We start from the raw sequence: 24,808 nt of genomic DNA, 5'->3' as shown, positions 1-24,808 counted from the left end.
CACCCCTCCCCTGTCACCTCCCCATAATTCATAAGCCCTCACGTAAGCTCTCAAAAATCTTGGGCATGTGAAGCTCACCTCTGATATGCTGAACGTAGTATTCTTTCAGGTTGCCTCTGAGCTGTTGCTATGTTTTTGTTTTCAGGTGATGATCTATGCTCAAAAGAATGAGGGACAAAATTAAATTAATGTTGGTATCTTAGTAAATTTCAGAGCAATTATGATATCTTGCTTGGCTCCAGTACAAATGTTTCATATTAAAGACGTTGATTTTCTAAAATATAGCTGTTTTCTTGTTAGCCCAAATGGAGGGGGAGAACAGACTTCCATATCCGATTTGCAAATTGGATTATATTGTGAGTTATTGTCGCAAGCACATTTTAAATGGATCAGAAGCCAACAACTTCTCGAAAGCTGACCTATCAAAAGTAAGCGTTTTACTACTATTTTTTTGTTGTTTACACTCGAGGATGCATTGCTGTATAAGGGCAACTGTATTAGTGTGATGCAAATTATATTTTGCTATGGAGTTATGTCCTTTGTGAGGCCAAATGTTTAATTGATATAGAGAACTGTGTTTTAAAAATGCAGTTTTAATCTATAAAAAGTACTATTATAGGACTATATTTAGTACATAAATGTTATGTGCCAGCTGCTAAAAGTTTTTGAATTGAATTAGTTTAATTGCTACATGCACTCAAATGAGTACAGTGAAAAGTTTATAAATCACCACTTAGATACAAAGGTACCTAGGTACAACTACTTCAGTTACGAGATTAGTTAGTGCTACAAAATCTCATATGGATCAATAAGACCTCCTCTCATTCTTCGAACTCCAATGGATATAGGCTCAGCCTGCCCACAGTTTCTTCATAACACAACCCTTTGTCCCAGGAACTAGTTGAGTTAACCTTCTTTGAACTGTTATAGAAGGAAGAGCTCATAATCAAAGAAGCAGAGAGATCAGGAGGCTTGTAACATGACAAGAGTTCTATGAGAAGAGATGAGACTATCAAGCTCTGTGAATGCAAGTACAAGAATTTCAAAGCTGAATGCAATTGATCACATAAAATATTTCAGATGTACAAAATGTTGCTTCTGAAATATTGATTACTTTTTGTCTACATTTCAAAAACAGTGCTTTTTATTAGGATGTTGCTAGGTATGGAAGGTTTGAGTTATAAAGATAGGCTGGGACGTCTTCCACTGAAGCGCAGGAGGGTTGAGAGGTGACCTTATAGAAGTTTATAAAATCATGAAGAGTATAGATACGGTTAATGGTCGGTGTTTTTGTCCTAGGATTGGAGATTTCAAGACTGGGGGAATATTTTTAAGATGAGGAGAGACAGATTTAAAAAGCACGGGGCAAATTCTTTTTACGTAAAGGAGTGGTTCACGTATAGAATGAACTTCCGAAGGAAGTGAGGATGTGGGTACAATTACAACATTTAAAACTCATTTCGATAAGTACATGAATAACAAATGTTTGGAATGAAATGGGTCAGGAGCAGGCAGCTGGGACTAGTTTAGTTTGGGATTATGTTCGGCATGGACTGGTTGGACCAAAGGGTCTGTTTCCATGCTGTATGACTCTCTAACACATGGCTCCATCTTGAGTACAGAGTGCCTAGGTACAATCCTTAGTTACAGAATAGAGAAATTGAAAAGAAAAGTTGCATTATAGCTATACACAGTATAACCATTGGTCAGGAAAAACCAAAGCAAAGTTATAAACCTTCTCGAAGGGCTGTCCACAGCAGACCAGCACACGGGTCCTCCATGTGGTCTGACCTCTGGCTGCTGCACGCTGTGCACTGGGCTGCTACAGTCCCCACGCCAGGCCATTGAGAGAAGGAAGGAAAAGAAGGAGGGAATAAAGAAAAAGAATGCGTAAAGTGGATGAGCTCCAAGTGGGGTGTCCTACTCTGCCACCATCTTACCAGAAAATATTTTATGAATTTGTTCTAGAACTAAAATGCAAGAAGACAACTGTAAGCATTTATCTGAAACGCAAAGTTTCACAAGCAATTTACAGACCCGAGTTAGAATATCTAGGGGCTAATATTACCCAGTTTCTCAGATAATTATCACAACAATGCTCATACTTTTCCTGCATTGAAAATTAAGTATTTGAGCTTAACTATTCTGGTACACTGACATTTTGAACATTTTTCAACAGCCAGAAACTGTACAGAGACTGTATATGAGATGTCTACAGATCGTTTTTGATGCACGTCCAGATTGCTTTTACATGGTTCGTATTCATCCCATTTCTTACTAAGGAAAATGCAAACGTGTATGTACTGTTTTCCCATTCTGCATTCATTCAGCTGTAATGTGCCGATTAGGATTAGTTGTAGTCTGGTTTCCCAATGTAACCAGTGAACATAGATAAATATACATGAATAGGGCTTTGTTAAGTATCTGGCAGAGTAAACAATGGATTTGAATATATTAATTAGCCTCTCAATTGAAATTCTTGGCCTTGCTCCCATAGAGAAATCAGATATTATTATTATTCCTCTGACCGATTTACAGTTGATCCTAGTGTACGAATGAATTGACTCTCAAATTTTATTAAGTCAATCAATTTCTAACAGTTCCTTGCATGGTCAACTAAGGGAGCTTGCATGGTAGTATGTTACATTTGATTTGTTAGTATTTAGAGCTAACAGGACAATATCTACATTAAAGTCAGAATACATTACGTGTCATGAAATATTGTTTCTGTCAGTAACCTATTTATTCTTGCTAAGTGTCCCAAATTTCTTGACTTCAACATTATGAAACATTTTCTTTTTGCATATAACTTTCTTTTGGCCAAAGTCTGAAAAGTGTTTTTATGAAAGTGGAATGTACATTTTTCAGCACTTCTAAAGTTGTAAATATGCTTCGTGTACACATAGATGCCTGGAGATGAAAATATCCCATACCCTCAACTTTCTGAAGGTTTTATCCCACTTCTGAACCTTTATGTTTGCATGTAAGTATCAGAAATCTTATAGAATAAGATATCTGGGATATATGAAAATCAAAGATGATGGTTTTGGAGCTCTGTTAGTTACATAGATGGGGATTGTCAATTTCTCTAACTAAGATTTATTCAGTATAAGCACTTGTTAATGTATTCAATCTCTTTGACATTAAGACATTCTTTATTATTCAACTTGCAATCTGCTTTGAAGAATACTGGAAAATCTTCATTCCAATATTAATAAAAGGTCTTGAGGTTTAATCTTCGTCAGATTAATGGTCACGTTGAATTAATGATGAGTAGAAGTTGTGCAATGCGTCTCAAAGTTTTGGTGCAATCTCTAATGCACTTATCGTAAATTAATTTCAACATGCAAGATGTCAAGGATCTTGCATTTAGAATTAGTTTTAATGAAAGCCAAAAATTGAACATTGACTTTTGTATAGATTTTTGCATGCTTGAGGATTACAGACTTGGAATCAGTGCCACATATTTCTAAGATTCTGTGACTGTCGGGCAGTAAAAATGCCTTTAAAGATACAATAAAAGTAATGTCCAGTTAAAATATTCCCAGTTTGACTTTACACTATACGTCTCATGCATTGTTTTGATTTCTTTAACGTAACTGTTTTCAGCGATATTTATATCATAAATAATTCTAATGTTGTAATACTCTAAGGAGATAAGGGTTTTAAACACCATGACCTTAAAACATCTGAAATGGATAAGCAGTTATTGCTTTTATCTCTAGCCTTTTTAAAAAAAATATGGGTCCCATTATTTCATTTGTTCTTGAAATAGGTCTAATGAACAGTGAATTACCTGGGTGGTGTTTTTAACATTCTCTCTTTCAGATGGAAGTTTTCTGTTTGCTTGATCCAATTTCAGGAAATTTCATTTGATCTCAGATGATTACATTACAAATAAATCTGTGTTTCATAAAGTTCCTCTCTATTAGATTTATGCTATCTAGTGTAAAAGATTTGTTAGTCTGAAGATGGAATTGTGCAGGGGTGTGAGCAATGTGGACTGTGATGGATGAGTTGTTTGGCAGAATCAGCCGATAACTGCAGCAAGGTCCACTGATGTCAAGATCAATTTGTTCCATCTCTTATGCTTTTCACAAACAGTGTGGTGAGGATTCTTGCTCGGTGATGGAGGTAGCAATTGATGTTTGTTAATTGTTAAAACACCTGAATGCAACAACTCACGTAATTAATATTCAAACTCCTATCTTGCCAAACAAACTAGATATTAGGAAAACATGATAACGAAACTGGATCGTGTGCATGGTGCATTCAGCTCACCACTTGCTCTGAATGACTTCTATGTTAGACATTGGACAGCAACAGCGTCTCAGGGCATGATCCAAGGACACCAAGTGAATACACTACTCCACTGTGGACGTTAGTGTTCAAAACCAGCTACCTGCCATAACTGTAATGGCACTTCCACTATGCACTAGAAGTATGCTTTGGAAGCACAGACTTAAATTGAAGATCATACTAGCATTGAAAAGCTGTCGTGCTGGCAGGCACGCAACTCATAAACTGTACCAGGTTGCATCTTCGGAATGCTTGTTTGCTGTCTTAGTGTTTGCTCACTTAGTGCCTAACTGCTTGCTCACAGCATCCCTACCTTGTTTTGCTGTTGGAAGGTGGCTTGCATTGCTGCTAAGCAGCCCACAGCCTGGGGACATACATCTTGCTGTGCAACAGTATGCTACATCAATTCTGTACCTGTCCCAATTGCCGGGAGTGTCTGGCCTCTGCATTCTCCCCTCTATAGGGTGCTGCATGAGGGGCAAAAGTGGTGAGATGTTATGAAGGACTGAGAGGGCAGCCCAGAGGACATGCAGCGTTAGTCCTATTGCAGGCTAACTGATGAGAGTGGGTTGAGGGAAGGTGTTGCAGGCTAACTAGTGAGAGTGGGTGGTTGAATATGAGTTTTGGGAGGTCTATGTAATGGCAAAGAGATGTTGAGGTATAAGGGTAGAGAGGGTCACTGACCTTTTTCTGTGTATTGCTGGCCATTCCTCCACATCCTGTATTACTGACCTGAGTGGCGACCTCTGATCAGGCTGGCTTGGTGCCGGTGATCTTCTGGAAGCAGTGCCGCATTTAAGAGGACCACCAGATCCCTGTCAGAGTAATAGTGTCATTCTCTTCTCTGTTATCTTATCCACATGTCCTTGCTCAAGTAGGGCAGCTTCATAATGCCACTATTCTTTTGGGTCTACTGTGATGCTTTGAAAATGGCACTGATGAAAGTGGCTCCAGTCTTTTGCCAGATGTTTGCTAAGTGGCAGGTTGTTCCAGATAATATGGAATTAGGTGGGATAGAAAGGTGACAGGGGAGACACCATAGGGATGTGTTGGGTAAATAATGTGGCAAGTTTGGAAAATATGCAAAAAAAAAATCTCATTGGCCTTGCAGTAAGAAAGTGTCAAACTTGACATAACTCAGACTTGGCCAAAAGTAGTAGGACACCACTCTTAATGTTTTTGTCTTTACTGTACAAACTGAGGTGCTGGTCTGGTAGTTATGTCACTGGGCTGTTAATCAGAGCTTCATGGTAATATTCTGAGGATATGGATTCGAATTGCAGTGTGGCAGCTTCAAACAAAAACTGGAATTAAAAAGTTAGCCTAATGATCACTATGTAACTACTGTTCATTGTCATAAAAATTCATCTGGCCCACCAATGTCTTTTAGAGAAGGAATTTGGCCAACTTTGCCTGGTTTGGCCTACATGTGACTCCAGACCCACAGGACTGTGGGTCTGTACTCTATGAAGTTTAAAAAGATGAAGGGGATCTCATTGAAACTTACAGAATACTGAGAGGCCTGGATAGAGTCGACATGGAGAAGATGTTTCCACGAGGAGGAGAGACTAGGACCTGAAGGCATAGCCTACGATTGAAGGGATGATACTTTACAACTGAAATGAGGAGGAATTGCTTCAGCCAGAGAGTGATTAGTCTGTGGAACTGACTGTCAAAGCCAAGTCTTTGAGAGTATTTACAACAGAGATAGGTTCTCGATTAATAAGGGGATCAAGGGTTTTGGGGAGAAAGTAGGAGAATGGGGCTGAGAAAAAGCCTATATCTGCTCCTGTATCTTATGATCTTATAGGTGCTGTTATGTGTGTATTTGATTTTCATTTGAGAAATTCTGTAACACTGTCTAAAGTGATTGTTGCGTTTAAATTGTTTTTGTATGTTACAGGCATAATTTAAAATCACTATGTGCAATTCCATATTTCGAGATGAGTGACCTCTTGAATCCTAGTAAGTTTTCAACTTTTTCAACTTAATTGAAGTTCTAGATTCTTAAATGTAATGCAGATAAATGCAAGCTCTCATAAATGCAATAGTGAATCTCGAGACAGTAGGTAATTTTGATTCCAATTTTCATTAACTGAAGTAAAACATACTTTGCTGTTATCAAGTTAAATTGATGTTGAAGCAAACAAAATATACTTTTGAAATTTGACAGGGAAAGTGTGTTTTATTCAGTTGCACAAATATTAGATAACTTGCTGCATTTGTTGTTTATAACTATATAATCAAAACTACTTCAAAGTACTTAATCTTTGAAGTGCACTTGAATTTTGCAGGAATCATAAACAGAACTTTTTTCTTCTCTCAATTGCTGGTCTAATTAACCAATTTTTTATTTTAAACGTAGAATCAAAATGCACCATTGTCATCATGAGTGGCATAATCAACTTTCTTCAGTTCAGAAAAAGAACCCTGGAAACTTACCTGAACCAACAAAAAAGTTTTGTAAGTATTGATTGTGATTACAAGGTTATCATTTTTTGTCAATGTGCGTTAATGATTAGGCTGGTTGGTTCTGTACCATAAAATAAGGAAAGATTAAGTTAGCTTGGAATTATTATGTGTGGATTTTTTTCATTTAGGTTTTTTGTCTTCAAATTTACTTAATTCCTGATAGTAAGTGTTGGAGGTCAGATGGCATATCATTCCAGGTGAGAATTTGAGAATGAATTCTTTACAGTTTTGTTTTCCTGTCTTCGATTTTCACCAAACAATGCTTTCTTCATGACTCCATGGGAGACTATAGTTCATGGAAATCTATAACAATAAGCTGCATTTATGTTGCAACAACCTGAGTGTTACTTTCAATCAGAAACTTAATTGGACCAAAAATACAGATATTGTGGCTACAAGAGCAGGTCAGAGCCATGAATTCTGCAGCGAATGATCCCCTCCTGACTCCCAAAAGCCTGTCCAATATCTACAAGGCACAAGCCACCCACTTGCGTGGGTGAATGCAGCTCCAACAACACCTGAGAAGCTTGACACCATTCCAGAACAAAGCAGCTTACTTGATTGGCACCACCATGAACATACAGAAACAGCAGTGTATATGAGACACTCTGCACAAATTCACCATGGTTTCTTAGCATGTTCAAAACTCATGACTATTACCATCTAGAAGTGCAAAGGCAACAAATACATACGCACACCACCTGCATGTTCCCCTCCAAAATACTTACCATCCTAACTTGGAAATATATCACCATTCGTTCAGCATTGCTGGTCAAAATCCTGGAAGAAAATGAGGACTGCAGATGCTTGAGATCAGAGTCGAGAGTGTGGTGCAGGAAAAGCACAGCAGGTCAGGCAGCATCCGAGGACCAAGCGAATCAATGTTTTGGGCATAAGCCCTTCATCAGGAACTTCCTCCTAATGGCAGTGAAGGTGTACCTGCATTAAATGGACTGCATAGATTCAAGAAAGCGCTCACCGCCATCTTTTGAGGGCAACTGGTGAAGCCCATAACCCCTGAATGAATAAAAAGCGACGCATTTAAAATAATTATTACAAGGTGTTTTATGACAATATTTATAATGCACGATTTTGTCAAGTACCTGTCCTTACCTTGCATGAATAATCTAAGTCCAGAAAACTATGATTTCCATCTTTCAAGGATTTACTTTCAGTGTTAGATGAAGTTTGACCAATTTACGTTTCTTTCATCCTGTAGGCTAAGTGGATCGGAAACAGTAAAAGTCCAATCACCAATCCTTCTTTAAACATTTTTAGATTTTATCAATTGTATATTTGTGCAAGTAATTTTGTTTTCAGGTTCTGGTTAATGGTTTTCATCTGAAACCAAAGCAATATGTGTTCTACATTATATTATGTGAAGCTTTATTTCACTACGAAGCCAAATACTGTCGCTGAAAATAAAATAACAAAACAATGACACTGGTATTAATATAAAGGCAAAAAAATCTTAGAATGCGTAACAAGTCAGGCAGAATCTGTAGAAGAATAAATTGTCCCTGAGAGTGAAGAGATGGGGTGAATGGAAGAATTGGTGTAGGTTAAGTCAAGCGTCCTGATGAAGGAAACTCACTTGAAAACAAGGTAAAATCCGAAGCATTCGTATGGAATTTTCCTACTTCTCTACTTGCTTAAAAGTTGTGCATCCCATAATTTCCCATTCTGATGAAAGGTTGTCAATCTAAAATGTAAAATCTGCTTCTTTCTTCACAGATCTTCTCTGATCTTCTGAATATTTGCAGCTTTTTATTTCATTTTTTACGTATATGCAGTTGGTGTTGTCCTGGTATTGGACTCTGTGGTTATTCTGTTTGTATTTCTTGAGGAAAACAATTTCTATAGCAAATTATGAAATTGTAAGATGAGTAGAAATGTTTACCAATGTATTTGTTTCCCAAAGAAATTGAATCTGGAGCTGATGCAACAAATGGTTTCATCGAATGAAGAAATGAAATACAAAATTGAAAGACTTAAGTAAGTGGATCCCAACACATTTAAACCGGTTGATGCATATAATCAGATTCTGCTTGACTGACTTGCGGATTGGCATGTACATTACGTAAGTCTTGATGGTGCTTGATAGCAGTTCATTTCATGTCTGCAAATCCCACATATTGCTATTTCATGATAAATTATATCTTCATGACTAGAGTACGTAATCAGAACAATAAATAGTGAAATTTTTCTGTATTATGTATATGATAATCTCTGGGAAATTTATCAGCATTTTAAGGTGCTGGCCTAGGGTATTTCATGGATCAAACAAAGTGCACTTCCTGTATGATTAGGAAGAAATACTGTATAAATATCATGGGATAAATCAGCTTTTAATAATTGATTTATTTATTAGAAATAAGGCAAAGATATAATTCAAAATAAAAGTTACAATTCTAAATGGCGTGCAGGAGCAGAGAGACATTATATATTTGCATAAATCATTAAAAATGACAGGATAAATTGAGACAGTGGGTAATAAATCATTCATTATCCCAGGTTTTATTGGTAAACTGTTGGGTACAAAAGTAAGGAATTTGGGTTAGATTTATATAAAATAATGATTCCGCTTCAAATGGAGTATTCAGTCCAGTTCTGGGACCACACTTTTTAGAGAGAAGGTGACGATTTACAGACGGTGCAGAAGAGATTCTTGCAAATGATTCCAAGAGTGAGAATCTTTGTGCAATTTGAGAGTCTTCCTTGAAGAACAGAGTAGACTTGACAGAAGTATTTCAAATTGTGATCAGTTTGGACAGAGCAGATGAGGAGAAACTATTCCCATTGGTAATAGGATCAATAGGAAACAGATGAAAGGTAACAGTGACCTGAGGAAAATCTTCAATATGGAAGTGTTTAGCACCTGCGATGCACTGCCTGGGCATGTAGTGGAAGCAGGTTCAATTGAGGCATTCTAGAGGGCATTGGATTGTTTTCTGAAAAGGGGCAATGTGTAGCGAAAAGTCTTGACTGTGGCAATGGGTGATTTGCTCCTTTGGAGAAGCATTACAGAAATGATGGATCAAATGGCCTTCTGTGCTGTAACCATTCTACGTTTGTATAAAATATGGCTGACCTTAAATGTCCCTTGACAGAAATACCATATGTTTTATCAGTGTGCTCCTTTTTATTACTGAGAAAGAAAGACTTCAGGGGGAAAATGCATTATCTATGGAAAGTGGAGGGTGATATTTGAAAAGAAAAAGTGTGCAATGCAACTTAGATTTAATGGCAGGTCAGAAGACTGGACAAAATATTTTTAAAAACCAGAAGAATAATAGAATAATCATTGAAGAATGAGAGAAAACCACACAAAAACATTGAAAAAAGCAGAGTAGGTAAAATGAACATCTGTCACTTACAGTGAGCTTAGAGATTTGTAGAAGGCTGCATCTGCTGATATCCTTGAGCTTGTACTGGAGCAGTAAGATAGGTGCATTAAGTTTAAGTAGTGTTAAACATAAACACACAAACATTAAAAGTTAACAAAAGAGTATATTGAAGAGAAGGGAAATGTGAGTATTTAATTTTTAAAAATCATAAGTGCTTTTAAAAAAAAAACAGCTGAACCTATACTGTTGGAATTTATCATTGCACTGTTGATGTCAGCAGAAAATTTTGTTCCTAAAACACCAAAACTAAGATCAGGAATAGGCCATTCAGCTCTTTGAACCTACTAAGCCATTCAATATTGTCATGGCTAATCTTTTGTTTTAACACCATATTTCCATTTCCTTCTAACCCCTTGATACGTTCTAGTATCTAAAATATTATCAATCCCTTTCTTAAATATACTTCGTGACCTAACCTGAGGTAGAAATTCCACAGGTTGACCATCCTCTGAAGAAATGATTCCTCATCTCAGTCCTAAATGGCCTAGCCCACACTGTGACCCTGAATAGGGGAACCATAATTACTGCTTCAAGTTTGTTTAAGCTTGTTAAAATTTTATGTTTCAGTCAGATCCCCTTGCATTCTTTTAAACTCGAGTGAATGCAAGCCCAGTTAAACCAATGTCTCCTCTAATGATAGTCCATCCATAGATAATAACAAAATGGTAGTTGAGTTGACTAGATTTTGCATCTGACTTCACTGTAGAGGATTTAAAAATAACACTCCAGAAATAAGTATGTATCAAAAGGTGAAAGGGAGGAGCTTAAGAATTGTAGTCATCGAGGAAAGGGCACTAAGAAAATTATTGGAACTAAAAACTGATAAATCCCCATGTTCTGATGAACTTCATCCTGAAGTCTTAAAGGTAATCGATAAGATAATTAATACTTCAAGATTCTCTGGATCAAATTGGGAAATTGTGACTGTGACTACTTTAATCAAGAAATGGCAACAGAAGACAAAAGTATAGGCAAATCAATTTCATGTCTGTCATAGGAAAAATGCAGAATTTAAGGATGTTCATAGTGGGACACTTGGCAGAATCAATGTGATTTTGTCAAGAGTATTTGTGTTTGACTAATTTGTTGATACTCTGAGAAAGTGATCAGCAATATGGATGTAATGTATTTACCTTTTCAGAAGGAATTTGATAAGGTGCCATATCAAGTTTACAATGCAAATAAGAGTTCATAGTATAGGAAGGATTGGTTAGCTAACAGGAAACCAAGTGTAGGCACAAATGGGTCATTTTCAGGTTGGCACAATTTAATGATTGGAACTTGCACAGGAATCGGTGTTGGACCTTAACTATTTACATATGAATTTGACAAATGGCAGGAAGTATAAAAGGCCTATTATTGAAATGGGAGTAATGTTTGGAGTTGTACCTAGAACAAAGGAAGATGTGTGTGTTGGAAGTCCATTACCTCAACCTCAGGGCATTCTGCAAAAGTTCATCAGGGTAATTTCCTCGGCCCTAACCACTTTCAGCTGCTTCATCAGTGACCATCCTTCCATCATAACATCAGAGATGTTCACTGATAATTGCACAACATTTATTGCCACGTGTGATTGTTAGATGCTGAAGTAGTCCATGTCCACATGAAGGAAGACCTGGACAATATCCAGGTTGGATTTTCAAATGGCAAGTAGCATTCATGCCGTACATGTAAATCAGTAACCATCCCCAAAAGGAGAATCTGGACATCACCCCTTGATATTCAGCAGTGTTACCATTGTTGAATCCTTCAAAATCGACTTTGAGAGGTACCATTGGCTTGAAATTGCACTGGACAAGGGACAACATTTTCTTTAGAATTTAGAAGGTTAAGGAGACATCTGATTTAAGTTTTCAAGATATTAACAGAGAAAGGCTGAATGGATAAGATAAACTATTTTCACTGGTTGGGGATTCTAGAACTAGGGGCATAGTCTAAATATTTAAGGCCAAAATTAGTGATATTAGAAACCACATCTATACACACAGGGTAGTTGAGGTTTGGAACTCTCTTTCACCAGTGGAAGAGTGATGTTTTTTAAAAATCTGAGGTCAATAATTTTTTGTTATGCTAAGGTACAAAGGGATAAGCGCGAAAGGCGGATTTATGGAGTTAGGCCTCTGATCAGCCATGATCTCGTAGATTGCCCGAAGTACCTTGATTGGCCGACTGGCTCACTCCTGTTCCTATTTTCCTATATGAATATTGTGACTGCAAGACGACTAGCATCTTGCAGTGAGGAACTCATGACTTAACTTCCCAAAGCCTATCTACCATCTATAAGCTAGAAGTTTGGAGTACTCCCCACTTGCCTGGATGAGTACAGCTAATTGCTAGAAGCTTGACACCATTTAGGGCAAAGCACCTGCTTTGTTATATATTCCCTCTCTCTTTCTCCACATTCGCTGTCTCCAGCACCGATACACTGTAGCAGTGTGTGTCATCTACAATGTGCACTGCAGAAATTCCATAATGGCGTTTTAAACTCACAACTACTGACATTTGGAAGGGCAAAGGCAGTAGATACATGGGAACCATCAGGAATGTCCTTCCAGTAGGGGATTTTAATTTTCCTAACATAAACTGAGACTGCCAGAGTGTGAAGGGATAAGATGGAATGGAATTTGTTAAGTGCGTTCAGGAAAGTTTCCTCCAGCAATATAGAAGGGACAAAACTTGACATTCTCTTGAGAAATAGGGCAGGACAGGTGATGGAGATTACAGTGAGAGGGCACTTTGGGACCAGTGACAATAGTTCTATTAATTTTAAAATAACTATGGAGAGGGACCAAACTGGTCCACAGGTTCAAGTTCTAAATTTAGGGCAAGGTGAATTTTGATGGAATTAGACAGGAGCTTGCATTGGAGTGATTTGTTTGCAGGCAAAGGGATCTCTGACACGTGGGAGGCCTTTAAAAGTAAGATAGCTAAAGTTCAAAGTCTATATAATCCTGTGAGGGTGATAGTCAAGGTTGACAGGAATAGGGAATCCTGGATGACAAGAAATATTGAGACTTTGATCAGAAAAAAGGAGGAGGTAAGGCTCAGGTGCAGACAGCTGGGATCAAGGGAATTCCTGGAGGTATACAGGGGATATAGGAGTTTATTGAAGAAAGAAATCAAGAGGGTGAAAAGTGGGCACGAGATAGCCTTGGCTGAGAAGATTAGGGTGAATCCAAAAAGTTCTTTAAATATATTAAAGGAACAAAAATAACTAGATGAAGAATAAAACCCTTCAAGGACCAAAGTGGACATGTATGTTTGAATTCAGGAGATGAGTGAGGTCCTCAATGAATATTTCTCCTCTGTGTTTACTGTGTAGAAAGACATGAAGACTTAGGAACTTGGGGAAGTTAATGGGAATATCTTGGGGACAATCCATAATCAGAGTAGAGGAGCTGCTGGATGTATTAGAATATTTGAAAGTGGATAAATCTTCTGGTCCTGACCAGATATACCCAAGAACATCGCAGCACCCGAGAGAAAAAATTGTGGGGGCTCTGGCTGATATTTTTGCATCATCGTTAGCCACCAGCGAGGTCCCGGAAGACTGGAGGATAACGAATGTACCCTTACTCAAGAAGGGCTGCCAAGAAAAACCTGGGAACTATAGACCAGTAAGCCTAACATCTATGGTGGGTAAGTTACTTGAGAAGATTCTGACAGTTAGGATATGTATACATTTGGAAAGACAGGGTTTGATTATGAATAGTCAGCATGGCTTTGTGCGTGGGAGATCATGCCTGTCAAATTTGTTAGAGTTCTTTGATGAAGTGACCAGGAAGGGCAAGGTGATGGATGTAATCTATATGGATTTCAGTAAGGCCTTTGATAAAGTTCCATATGTAGGCTTCTCTGGGAAGTTAGATCACATGGAATCCAGTGGGAGCTGGCAAATCGGATACACAATTGGCTTGATGATAGGAAACAGCTCGTAATAGTGGAAGGATGCTTGTTGGACTGGGGACCTGTGACTAGTAGTGTGCCTCAGGGGATCAGTGTTAGGCTCATTGCTGTTTGTTATCTATGTCAATGATTTGGATGAAAATGTACAAGGCATGATTAGTAAGTTTGCTGATGACACTAAAATAGATGGTATCGTGGACAGTGAGGAAGGTTGTCAGAAATTGCTGCAGGACCTTGATCAGTCGGGGAAGTGGGCCGATAAATGGCAAATGGTGTTTAATACAGATAAGTCTTGCATGTTGGAAAGTCAGATCAACGTAGGAGTTTCATGGTGAATGGTAGGGCATTAAGGAGTGTAGTGGAACAGAGGGATCTTGGAGTTTAGGTGTATGGTTCTCTGAAAGTGGAGTCACAGGAGTTTTTGGCATACTGGCCTTCATTCATCAGGGCATTGAATATAGAAGTTGGGAAGTTATGTTGCAGTTGTACAGGACGTTGGTGAGGCCACACTTGGAGTATGGTGTTTAGTTTTTGTCACCTTGCGACTGGAAGGATGTTATTAAACTGGAAAGAGTGCAGAAGAAACTTACAAGCATGTTGCCAGGACTCAAGACAATGAGCTATATGGAGAGGTTGGACAAGCTAGGACTTGTTTCTTTAGAGCGTAGGAGACTGAGAGGAACACTTATAGAAGTGTATAAGGTCATGAGAGGTATGGATGGGGTGAATGCACTCAATCTTTTTCTCAGAGTTGGGGAATCAAGGACTTGAGAGCACCAGTTTAAGGTTAGAGGGGAAAGAATAAAAGGGAACCCGAGGGGCAACATTTTTACAGAGAGGGTGGTATGCATATGGAATGAGCTGCCAGCAGAAGTGGGTACATTAACAACATTAAAAACGCATTTGGATAACATTGGATTACAAAAGGATTAGAATGATATGAGCCAAGTGCAGGGAAATGGCGTTAGCGTTGATGGACATTTAGGTGAAGGACTTTTGCCTGAAACGTCGATTCTCCTGTCTGACTTACTATGCTTTTCCAGCACCCCACTCTCGACTTTGATCTCCAGTATCTGCAGTCCTCACTTTCTCCATTTTGGTCTGCATGGGCCAGTTTGGGTCAAAGGGTCTGTCTCTGTGACGCTGCAACTCTGACTCCAAGCCAATCACCATCTTGACTTGGAACTGTATTGCTGTTGAGTGTTAGGTCAAAATCCTTGAAGTTTTCCCTAAAGGCATTGTGGATGTACCTACATCAGATGGATTGCACTGGTTCAAGAAGGCAGTTGACCATCACCTATTCAGTGGAAACTAGGATAGGTAATAAAATACTGACCCAGCCAGTGAAACCCACATTTCGTGAATAAAATATTGTTTCAAAAAACAAAACTCCTGAAGTACAGATAGATCTGGATGTCCTGGTACAGGAATCTCACAAAGTTGGGAAGCAGTCATAACTGCCCAGGATGACAAATTGAATGTTCTGTTGTGAGAGGAATAGAATATAGAAGTAGGAATTCTTTCTACTATAGTTCTGAAGGGATCTGGTGAGATCACATCAAGGTAATTAAAACATTTTGGGATATCAGAAAAGTGAATTTGAGCCTAAAACCCAAACAACCATGATTTTAATAAAAGATGGAACAGGCTCAAGGGCCTTTATCCTGTTTGTAATTTGCATGTTTGCATTACACTACTTTTTATTTTCCTTTTCTAAGAAAATCTCCCAACTTACAAATATTCAGTTTTACTATTGCGGTTATCTTGTAATGTAAGCTAATTCATATGATGAGGATTGTATTAATTAGCTCAACAAGCATGATTTCACAAAATTGAATCAAGACTTTCATGACATCGTATTTTAACTGGTAAATTTGTATCTTAACTCTGCATATTATCAAACTGAAGTGCTGTCAGTTGAGTCATCTATTTTTAAAACTATAGTGGAATAGGTTTGGTACCTTCAGTATTACTTCTGAAATTTGTGCCCTGAACTTGGTTTCTCTGCTATATGTACAAATTCAAGAAGTGAGATAAAACCACTTTATATTAAAAGCCTTTTAATTTTGGCAGTACCATACCTCCTGACCAAAAGGCAAAGATTGATGTGCTGTCGGTAGAAATAACTGAATTGCAACAAGTCATAAACCGTGAATATCGCCTCAAGCAAGTGAGTATGTTTGTGTTCACTAAGATATGATATTCTGAAATAAAAGACAGCAAATTTTTCCTATTCACATGTACATAATTAAATAAATAGAGTTGAATCCTAAAGTGTTCCACAATCAATGAATTACTTTTAAGGGAATTTACTCCATCCTGTAAAACACAGCCAATTTTCACACATCAATTTCTGGCAGGGAGATCATAACTAAATCTAAAGAGAGGGAGCATATGAAAATATGTTGTGTATTTTCAGAGAGTAAGGGGGATTTCAGGTCAGATTTGGGGCTATATCAAATCTAAAAATTTTTACAAGTTATAGTTGAACATAGCAAAAGTATCCTAAAATAAATTTCACAAATATACCAGGGGCATACTACTTATTGCATCTGATGAGCAGACTTGCCACAAACCTATAAATATTATAGTCCATTTCCATGAACTGATTGGCATCTTGATTAATCTATCCTTGAGTAAACCTTCATTCCTTCCCCATGCATGGTGCTGTATAGATTTGGGATTGTTGCTTGAACATTCCATTCGTATTTAGTGTCAGGTGGAGCATAAATACCTGTTTTGACTAGTTTTGCCAAACCGCTTGTTTCAGTGCAGTTCAATCTATTTAACATTTGTCTAGTTTAATGGATCTGAGTAGTAAAATTAAATTTTATGCACAAAGTTAACAATTCCTTTATAACATAAAAGCTGCACAGTGGCTCAATGGTTAGCCTTGGGTGTCTGTGCAAACTCCATACAGACATTCTCTCCATGTATGGTTTCCTCCCGTTTGCTCCCATAGTCCAAAGATGTGCTGGTTAGGTGGATAAGCAATGGGAAATGCAGAGTATGGGCTTAGATTGAGGATTCTGAGTGAGTGGAATGCTCTTTGGAGGATTATTGCAAACTCAATGGGTCATATGGCATCTGTGTGGCAGTATAGGATTCTATTGTTCTGAATAAATAAATTTGGATGAAAAAAGGAGAGAAAGGACATATCAAGTGACATGCAATTAAAATAACAATAACAAACCAAAATAAGAGCAAATAAAGCATTAGATCTTGAAAGGAACTGCTAATGAGTAATGATTTTTCAAAGCCACTGCTGTTTCTTCTCGATACTGAATTTTCTAGTCTATTCTGAATAATCACTCCAATTGGATACATTTAAGCAGTAAAGAGTGATCAGATTTCCCATTTGATAATTTTGCTTTGTATACAAACACTTCTTCTCTATAGTTGCACAATGATCATTTGGAAACCTCTTTCGTTGTGATTGGATGTACCTTCCCTACAAATCAAATCAAAGTAATCGACCTATAATGCCTAAGCTCAGATTTATTCCATTAAATGTTAAGTCTGTGGACCTCCTGCCAATTAATTGAAATGACTACAGACCACAGTTAACTGTTGAAATATATGCATGAGTAGCTAGCAGAAAATGTTTCCCATTTTCTTTAACCCCGGGGTGTGTGGTCATCATCTGCTCTCATAACTGGAACAACTTTAAATGTCATTATTAACCATAGCCACTTTTGAAATATATTTGAAGAAGTCCATATTGAGAGCATTTTATCTGATACTGTGGCAATTAGCCTCTGTCTTTAATAGTCTTCATTTGGTACCTAAAACAATTTTTGGTCCTTGTCCTTGCTCTGCCTTGCAAAGTCATAAAAAGGACTGATGTACCTGAAGCTACTGAAGTTGGATTTCCAGAAAAATTAGCTAGATCAGTGAAGTTTGTAAGTCAGGTTTGATCTGTACAGATTATCTCGGTGAAGTCATAGAAGCACCTCTGTCTCAAATTACATAGATGGAACTGTATAACTTCTGTATTTCATTCAGAATTCCATTCAAGATGCAACTACGCAGCTGAAGACTGAAATTGCAGAGCAAAATAAAATGTTGGTAAGTTAGTTTTTAGTGTTGACCCAATATTATTTTAATATCTAAATAATAGCTCTATTTCAAAGTGGGTATGTGGAATCTGATTATAAGGAGTTTTCCAAGTAAATTGTTAACAACTTGTAAGACCCACAAAATGCTATCATGCTCACTTGCTTGTGATCTTGCCTTGTTTTCTCATTCCCATACCTGTAAATATTTTATTCTACCTTTCAATTTCTGCTCCTTCTTGTTGTGTAACTTAATGTATTCCCAGTGAAATGTGAATCTTTATCTGTAGGAGAAGCTGAACAACCACTTTAAAGAAAATGGCAACATATCTGCCAGTTTGCTATGATGGTACTGATGACCACAATAAGACGACAAGGAATAGAAACAAGAGTAGGCTGTTTGGTCCCTTTTTAGTCTGCTCTGCCATTCAATAGGATTAAGGCTGATTTGACATTCCTAACATCCACTTTTCTGCCCTTTCTCTGTAACTCTTGATTCCCCAACTGATTGGCTATCTTTTTCAGCCTTAAAGAAACACAGCTGTCGCTGGCTAAAAGTTTCAACGAAATGCAACCATCTGAAAGAAAAAAATACATCTTTATCTTAGGTGTAAATTTGTGCCCTTTTATTATGAGACAATGTTCTCTGGTCCTAGACTCTCCCATAAGGAAAACATCCTCTTAGCATTCACTCTGTCAAGCTCCTTAAGAATTCTGTACATTTCTGTGAGATCACTTTTTATCCTTCAAACCTCCAATAAGTAGAGTCCTAAACTTTGCTCATAAGTCAATCCCTCCATACCAGGGATCATCTTAGTGAACCTTCTCAGAACTCCCTCCGGTGAAATAATACCCTTCCTTAAATAAGAAGACCAAAGCTGTTCTCAGTTCTCCAGATGTGATCTTAACAGCATTGTATCCAGTTACAGTAAGACAACTGTATTCTTGTACTCCAGCCCTCTTGAAATAAGAGCCAACTTTTCATCAGCCTCCCTGATCACCTGGTGGATCTGTGTGCCAGCTTTCTTTTCTTTTCTTTTTTGTGTGTACAAATACCCCCAATTGTGCTTGTGTTGCAGATTTTTACTGTATTTCTTTATTTCCTCTATTCTATTCTTTGTTCTCCCTTCCAAAATGAACAACTTTGCATTTCCCCACATTATATACCATTTGCCAAACTTTTGCCTGCCTACTTAACCTATCAATACCTCTATGGAGTTTTGATTTAATTCACGTGAGGCATGAACATGTGGCTGTCCAGTGTTTATTGCCGTTCAGAAAGTGGTGGTACCTGTTGTGACCCATTCACCCACAATGCTCTTAGCAAGGCAACTTGATGGCGTGTCAGTAAAGGAGTGGTGATTTATTTCAAAGTTAGGATGGTGAGTGGTTTGAACAGGAATTTGGATAGTTATGTTCTCATGTAGCTGCTGCCTTGTCTTTCTAGATAGTAGTAGTCATGGGTATGGAATGTGTTATCTAAGAATCTTTGGTGAATTTCTGCAGTACATATTGCTACTACTGAGTGTAGTGGTGGAGGGAATGGATGCTTGTGGATGTAGTGCAAATCAAGTGGGCTGCATTGTCCTAGATGGTGTTGAAGCTGCACCAATCCACACAAATCTGGAGTATTCCATCACATTCCTGAATTGTGTCTTATAGATGGTGGAAAGGTTTTGGAAGGTGGGAGGTGAGTTTCCCGGTGGAGTATTCTTAACCTCTGACCTGCTTTTGTAGCCACTGTACTTATGTGGCTGATCCAGTTTAGTTTCTGGTCAATTGTAACTCCAACAATGTTCATAGTCGAGAATTCAGTAATGGTAGCACCATTGAATGTTAAGTGGCTTTGGTTGGCTTGTCTCTTATTGGAAATGATCATTCCTGGCATTTGTGTGGTGCAAATGATAATTGCCAATCATTAGCCCAAGCATGGATATTGTCCCGATCGTGCATTTGAAGATGGATTACCTCAGTGTCTGAGGAGTTGCAAGTGATGATGAACATTATGCAATCATCATGAACAACCCCACTTCTGACCTTATAATAGAGAGAAGATCATTAAGCAGCTGAAGGTGGTTGGGCTTAAGGTACTACCTGAGGAATTCCTGCAGAGGTGCCCTAGGGCCGAGATGACTGACCTCCAACAACCACAGCATCTTCCTGTGTCAAGCATGACTCCAACAGTGTAGAGTTCCCCCAATATACATTGATTCCAGTTTTGCTAGGGCTCCTTGATGCCATTCTTGGTTGAATGCAGCCTTGACATCAACAGTTGTCACGGTCACCTCACCTCTGGAATTTAGCTCTTTTTCACATGTTTGAACCAAAACTATAATAAGGTCAGGAGCTGAGTGTCCATGGCAGAACCAAACTGAGCATCAGGTTATTTCTGAGTAGGAGGTGCTTGATAGCCTTGTAAATAACAGTTTCCGTCACTTTACTGATGATCAAGAGTAGACTTATGGAGTGGATTGGATTGTAGTATACATATTTGCATCCCTACCACAAGTTGCGTATCCACCTATTTTTGTGCTGTCTGCACATTTAGTTATAGTACACTTGTTTCATTCCTCCAAGTGACTAATACCTATTGTAAACAGTCGCTGTGCCAGCACTGATCCTTGTGGAACCCTAGTGGCAATAGGTTTCCAACCTGGAAAAGAATCTCTTATCCCCACTTACTGTTTCCTGCCTATTAGCCAATTTGGTATTTATCTTAATATACAAGACATAGGAGCAGAAATTAGGCTGTTCAGCTCATCGAATCTGCTCTGTCATTCAGATATGGCTGCAAAGTTTCTCAATGCCATTCTCCCGGTTTCTCTCCGTAACCCTTGATCCCCTTGATAATCAAGAACCTATCTATCTCCATCTTAAACATACTCAATGGCCTGGCCTCCACAGTCTTCTGTGGCATTGAATTGCATAGATTCACCACTCTCTGGCTGAAGAACGTTCTCCTAATCTCCATTCTAAAAGGTCTTTAGTTTACTAAGGCAGTGTCTCTTGTCTCTCCTCCTAATGGCACATCTTCACAATATCCACACTGTCCAGGCCCATAATTTTTCTGTAATCTTAATTAGGTTTTACTTAGAATCCCTACAGTGTGGAAACAGGCCATTCAGCCCAGCAAGTCCACATCGGCCCTCCGTAGTAACCCACTCAGACCCATTCCCTTACCTCCTCTATTTCCCCTGACTAATGCACCCAACACTACGGGTAATTTAGCGTGGCCAATCCTCTTAATCTGCAAATCTTTGGATTGTGGGAGGAAACCGGCGCACTCGGAGGAAACCAACGCAGATACGGAGAATGTGCAAATTCCACACAGACGGTGACCCGAGGCTAGAATCGAACCCGGGTCCCTGGTGCTGTGAGGCTGCAGTGCTAACCACTGAGCCACCGTGCTGCCAATTACCCCCCTCATCCTTCTACATTCCTCAAACATTCCTCATATGTTAAGCCTTTCATTGCTGGGATTATTATTGTGAAACTCCTCTGAACATGCTTTAGGGCCAATACATCCTTCCTGAGATATAGGGCCCAAAACTGCGCACAATACTCCAAATATGGTCTGACCAGAGCCCCCGAATTATATCCCTGCTTTTATATTCAAATCCTCTGAAAATTTCAGAAATCTCATCTTTCATATTGGATTCCAGAATCTTGCCTACGACTAAGGTTAGGCTAATTGGTCTGTAATTTTCTATCATTTGCCTTGCTCAATTTTTAAACAGGGGTGTTAAGTTAGCAATTTTCTAGTTCCCTAGGACTGAACATGATTTTAGCTATTTCTGAAAGATCACTACCAACGCCTCCACTATCTCTTCAGCTATCTCGCTTAGATCTCTGTGGTGTAGTCCATCTGTTCCAGATTATTTATCCAACTTCAGGCCATTCAGCTTTTCTAACACCTTCTCCTTGGTGATGACCACCATACTCAGCTCTGCCCCCTCACTCTCTCTTGAATTTTTGGGATATTACTTGTGTTTTCCACCGTGAAGACTGATGTGAAGTAATTATTCAATTCCTCAGCCACTTCCTTGTTCCCCACTACTATCTCTCCAACGTCATTTTGTAGCAGCTCAATGTCCACTTTTGCCTCTCTTTTCCTCATTATGTATCTAAAAAAGCTCTTACAGTCTTCCTTTATATTACTGGCTAGCTTACCCTCATATTTAATCTTCTCCATCCTCATTTCTTTTATTGTGGCACTCTTTTGGTTGTTGTAAGCTTCCCAATCCTCTGGTTTCCCACTGCCCCTCGCCACATTGTATGCTTTCTCTTTTGCTTTTATGCTATCCCTGACTTCCCTGGTCAGCCATGGTTGCCTCATCCTCACTGTACTATGCTTCTTTTCCCTTGGGATGAATCTCCTTTGTGTCTCTTGAATTACTCCCAGAAACTCCTGCTGCTGTTCCATTGTGTTTTCTACTAGGCTCCTCTCTTCATCAATTCTACCAGCTCATGCCTCTGTAGTTGCCTTTATTCAACTGTAATACCATTACCTCTGATTCTATCTTCTCTCTTTCAAATTGGAAAGTAAATTCCATCATATTGTGATTACTGCCTCCTAAGGGTTCCTTCACCTTTAAGCTCCCTTATCAAGTCTACCTAATTGTACAATATTAAATCCAGAATTGCCAGTTCCCTAGTGGGTTCCACCATAAGCTGGTAGACATTCCACAAATTCCTTTTCTTGCAATCCGCTACCAACCTGTTTTTCCCAGTCCACCTGGATATTGAAATCTTACACGATCACTGTAACTTTGCCTTTCCTACACATCATCTCTATCTCCTGGCGTGTCTTGTGCCTCCGCTCCTGACTGTTGTTTAGAGGCCTGTATATAACTCTAACTTTGTTTTTTTTTTCACTTTTGCGGTGCCTCAATTCTACCCACACAGATTCTACACCATTTGACCCTACTTTGTTTCTTATTATTGATTTGATTTAATTTCTTACTAATACAACCCCACCCCCTCTGCCCATGGTAGACATTCCACAAATTCCTTTTTCTTGCAATCCGCTACCAACCTGTTTTTCCCAGTCCACCTGGATATTGAAATCCTACACGATCACTGTAACTTTGCCTTTCCTACACATCATCTCTATCTCCTGGCGTGTCTTGTGCCTCTGCTCCTGACTGTTGTTTAGAGGCCTGTATATAACTCTAACTTTGTTTTTTTTTCACTTTTGCGGTGCCTCAATTCTACCCACACTGATTCTACACCATTTGACCCTACTTTGTTTCTTATTATTGATTTGATTTAATTTCTTACTAATACAACCCCACCCCCTCTGCCCACTTGCTTATCTTTTCAATAAGATGTATGTCCTTGAATATTCAGCTCCCAGTCCTGATCCCCTTGCAGCCATGTTTCTGTGATGCCCACCACTTCATACCTGCCAATTTCAATTTGTGCCACAAGCTCATTTACCTTATTCCTTGTACTGCGTGCACTCAGATGTAACACCTTCACTGTATTAACTGTGACCTCCAATGGCTCTTATCTTATAACTTAACCTTTTGTGTGGTACTTTGTCAAATGACTTCTGGAAGTCCCAATATAACACATTTACTGTTTCCCTTCTGGTTGAGATTTCCGAGAAGAATTCTGACAAATTAATTAGATACAATTTCCCTTTCATGAAACCATGCGAACTCTGCTTGATTGTATTATGATTTTCCACATGTGCTGCTATTATCTCCTTAATTAGTCCACCATTTTGCAAACATAGATATAAGGGTAATCAGTGTATCGTTACCTGCTTTTTGCCTCATACGTTCTTTTGTTTTGTTACTTGTGTACAAGGAGAATGGACAGGCACTTGCATGTGAAAACCTGTGACAAGTTTTTAAGTTTATCTTGTGTGTTAACAGTTGGAAGTCTTTTTTGCTGTCTAATTAATTAGCTTTACATTTGGTTTGTATATTAAAACTTGTAAGGGTGTACTTGCCTCTTATTTGGAACGCTTTGTGTCCTTTTGCAGATATTAAATCAAATATTAGAACGGCACAATTCTGAATTGTTATCGCATCAGCATTTTGGTAATTCAAAAAGACTTGTAAATCCTGTTTTTTTTTGTCTTGTCCCTAATCTAATTTTAATCTGTTAATAATAGGGTCAACTAAAATTGGATATAGCCAATGCAAAAGAACTCCAAGCAAAGCTCAGACCTTTGATTGTGGAATGCCCAAAAAGACTTGTAAATCCTGTTTTTTTTTGTCTTGTCCCTAATCTAATTTTAATCTGTTAATAATAGGGTCAACTAAAATTGGATATAGCCAATGCAAAAGAACTCCAAGCAAAGCTCAGACCTTTGATTGTGGAATGCCCAGAACAACTGAACAGTGAAATACAGTCAATGAGAGACACAGTAGAAAAGAAAAAGGAAGCCATGGTAAACTTTCTTTCTACTCTTTGTGTCTCCCCTACCATCAATCCTATGGATGTTTTGTCGGTCTTTGAACTAGGATAATGCATGCTGTATGAGAATATTACAATAGTGTTTGAGATGAAACATCCCACTTTTAAAACCGGGTTTGTGCTATTGGTGTGTTTGTGTTTTTTTTACCCTTTTTATTAAATACTACTTCAACTTGCAGCTTTGCTTTTGAATTAGAACAAAACTTAAAATTTTCCTGAAGAGTTAGGTTACATTTTGAT

At 38.4% G+C, this 24,808-nt stretch overlaps 1 protein-coding gene across 1 annotated transcript in view; it reads left to right on the top strand.

The window, feature by feature from the left end:
• The first annotated feature begins 52 nt into the window (after positions 1–52).
• nuf2 (UF2 component of NDC80 kinetochore complex) overlaps positions 53–24,808 on the top strand; it is a 31,378-nt gene continuing 6,622 nt past the window's right edge. The window contains exons 1-11 of the mRNA XM_043698532.1: positions 53–145; positions 301–428; positions 2,180–2,254; positions 2,907–2,983; positions 6,203–6,264; positions 6,665–6,762; positions 8,693–8,766; positions 16,158–16,254; positions 18,090–18,152; positions 24,264–24,299; positions 24,441–24,602. Of these exons, the coding sequence (XP_043554467.1) occupies positions 130–145; positions 301–428; positions 2,180–2,254; positions 2,907–2,983; positions 6,203–6,264; positions 6,665–6,762; positions 8,693–8,766; positions 16,158–16,254; positions 18,090–18,152; positions 24,264–24,299; positions 24,441–24,602 (888 nt within the window). The 5' untranslated portion in view covers positions 53–129. The remainder of the gene's footprint in view (positions 146–300; positions 429–2,179; positions 2,255–2,906; positions 2,984–6,202; positions 6,265–6,664; positions 6,763–8,692; positions 8,767–16,157; positions 16,255–18,089; positions 18,153–24,263; positions 24,300–24,440; positions 24,603–24,808) is intronic.

This window comes from Chiloscyllium plagiosum, chromosome 11 (assembly GCF_004010195.1).
Source record: "Chiloscyllium plagiosum isolate BGI_BamShark_2017 chromosome 11, ASM401019v2, whole genome shotgun sequence".
Lineage (NCBI taxonomy): Eukaryota > Metazoa > Chordata > Chondrichthyes > Orectolobiformes > Hemiscylliidae > Chiloscyllium > Chiloscyllium plagiosum.
Note: the sequence above shows the minus strand (reverse complement) of the source record. Positions and strands in the feature narration are given on the sequence as shown.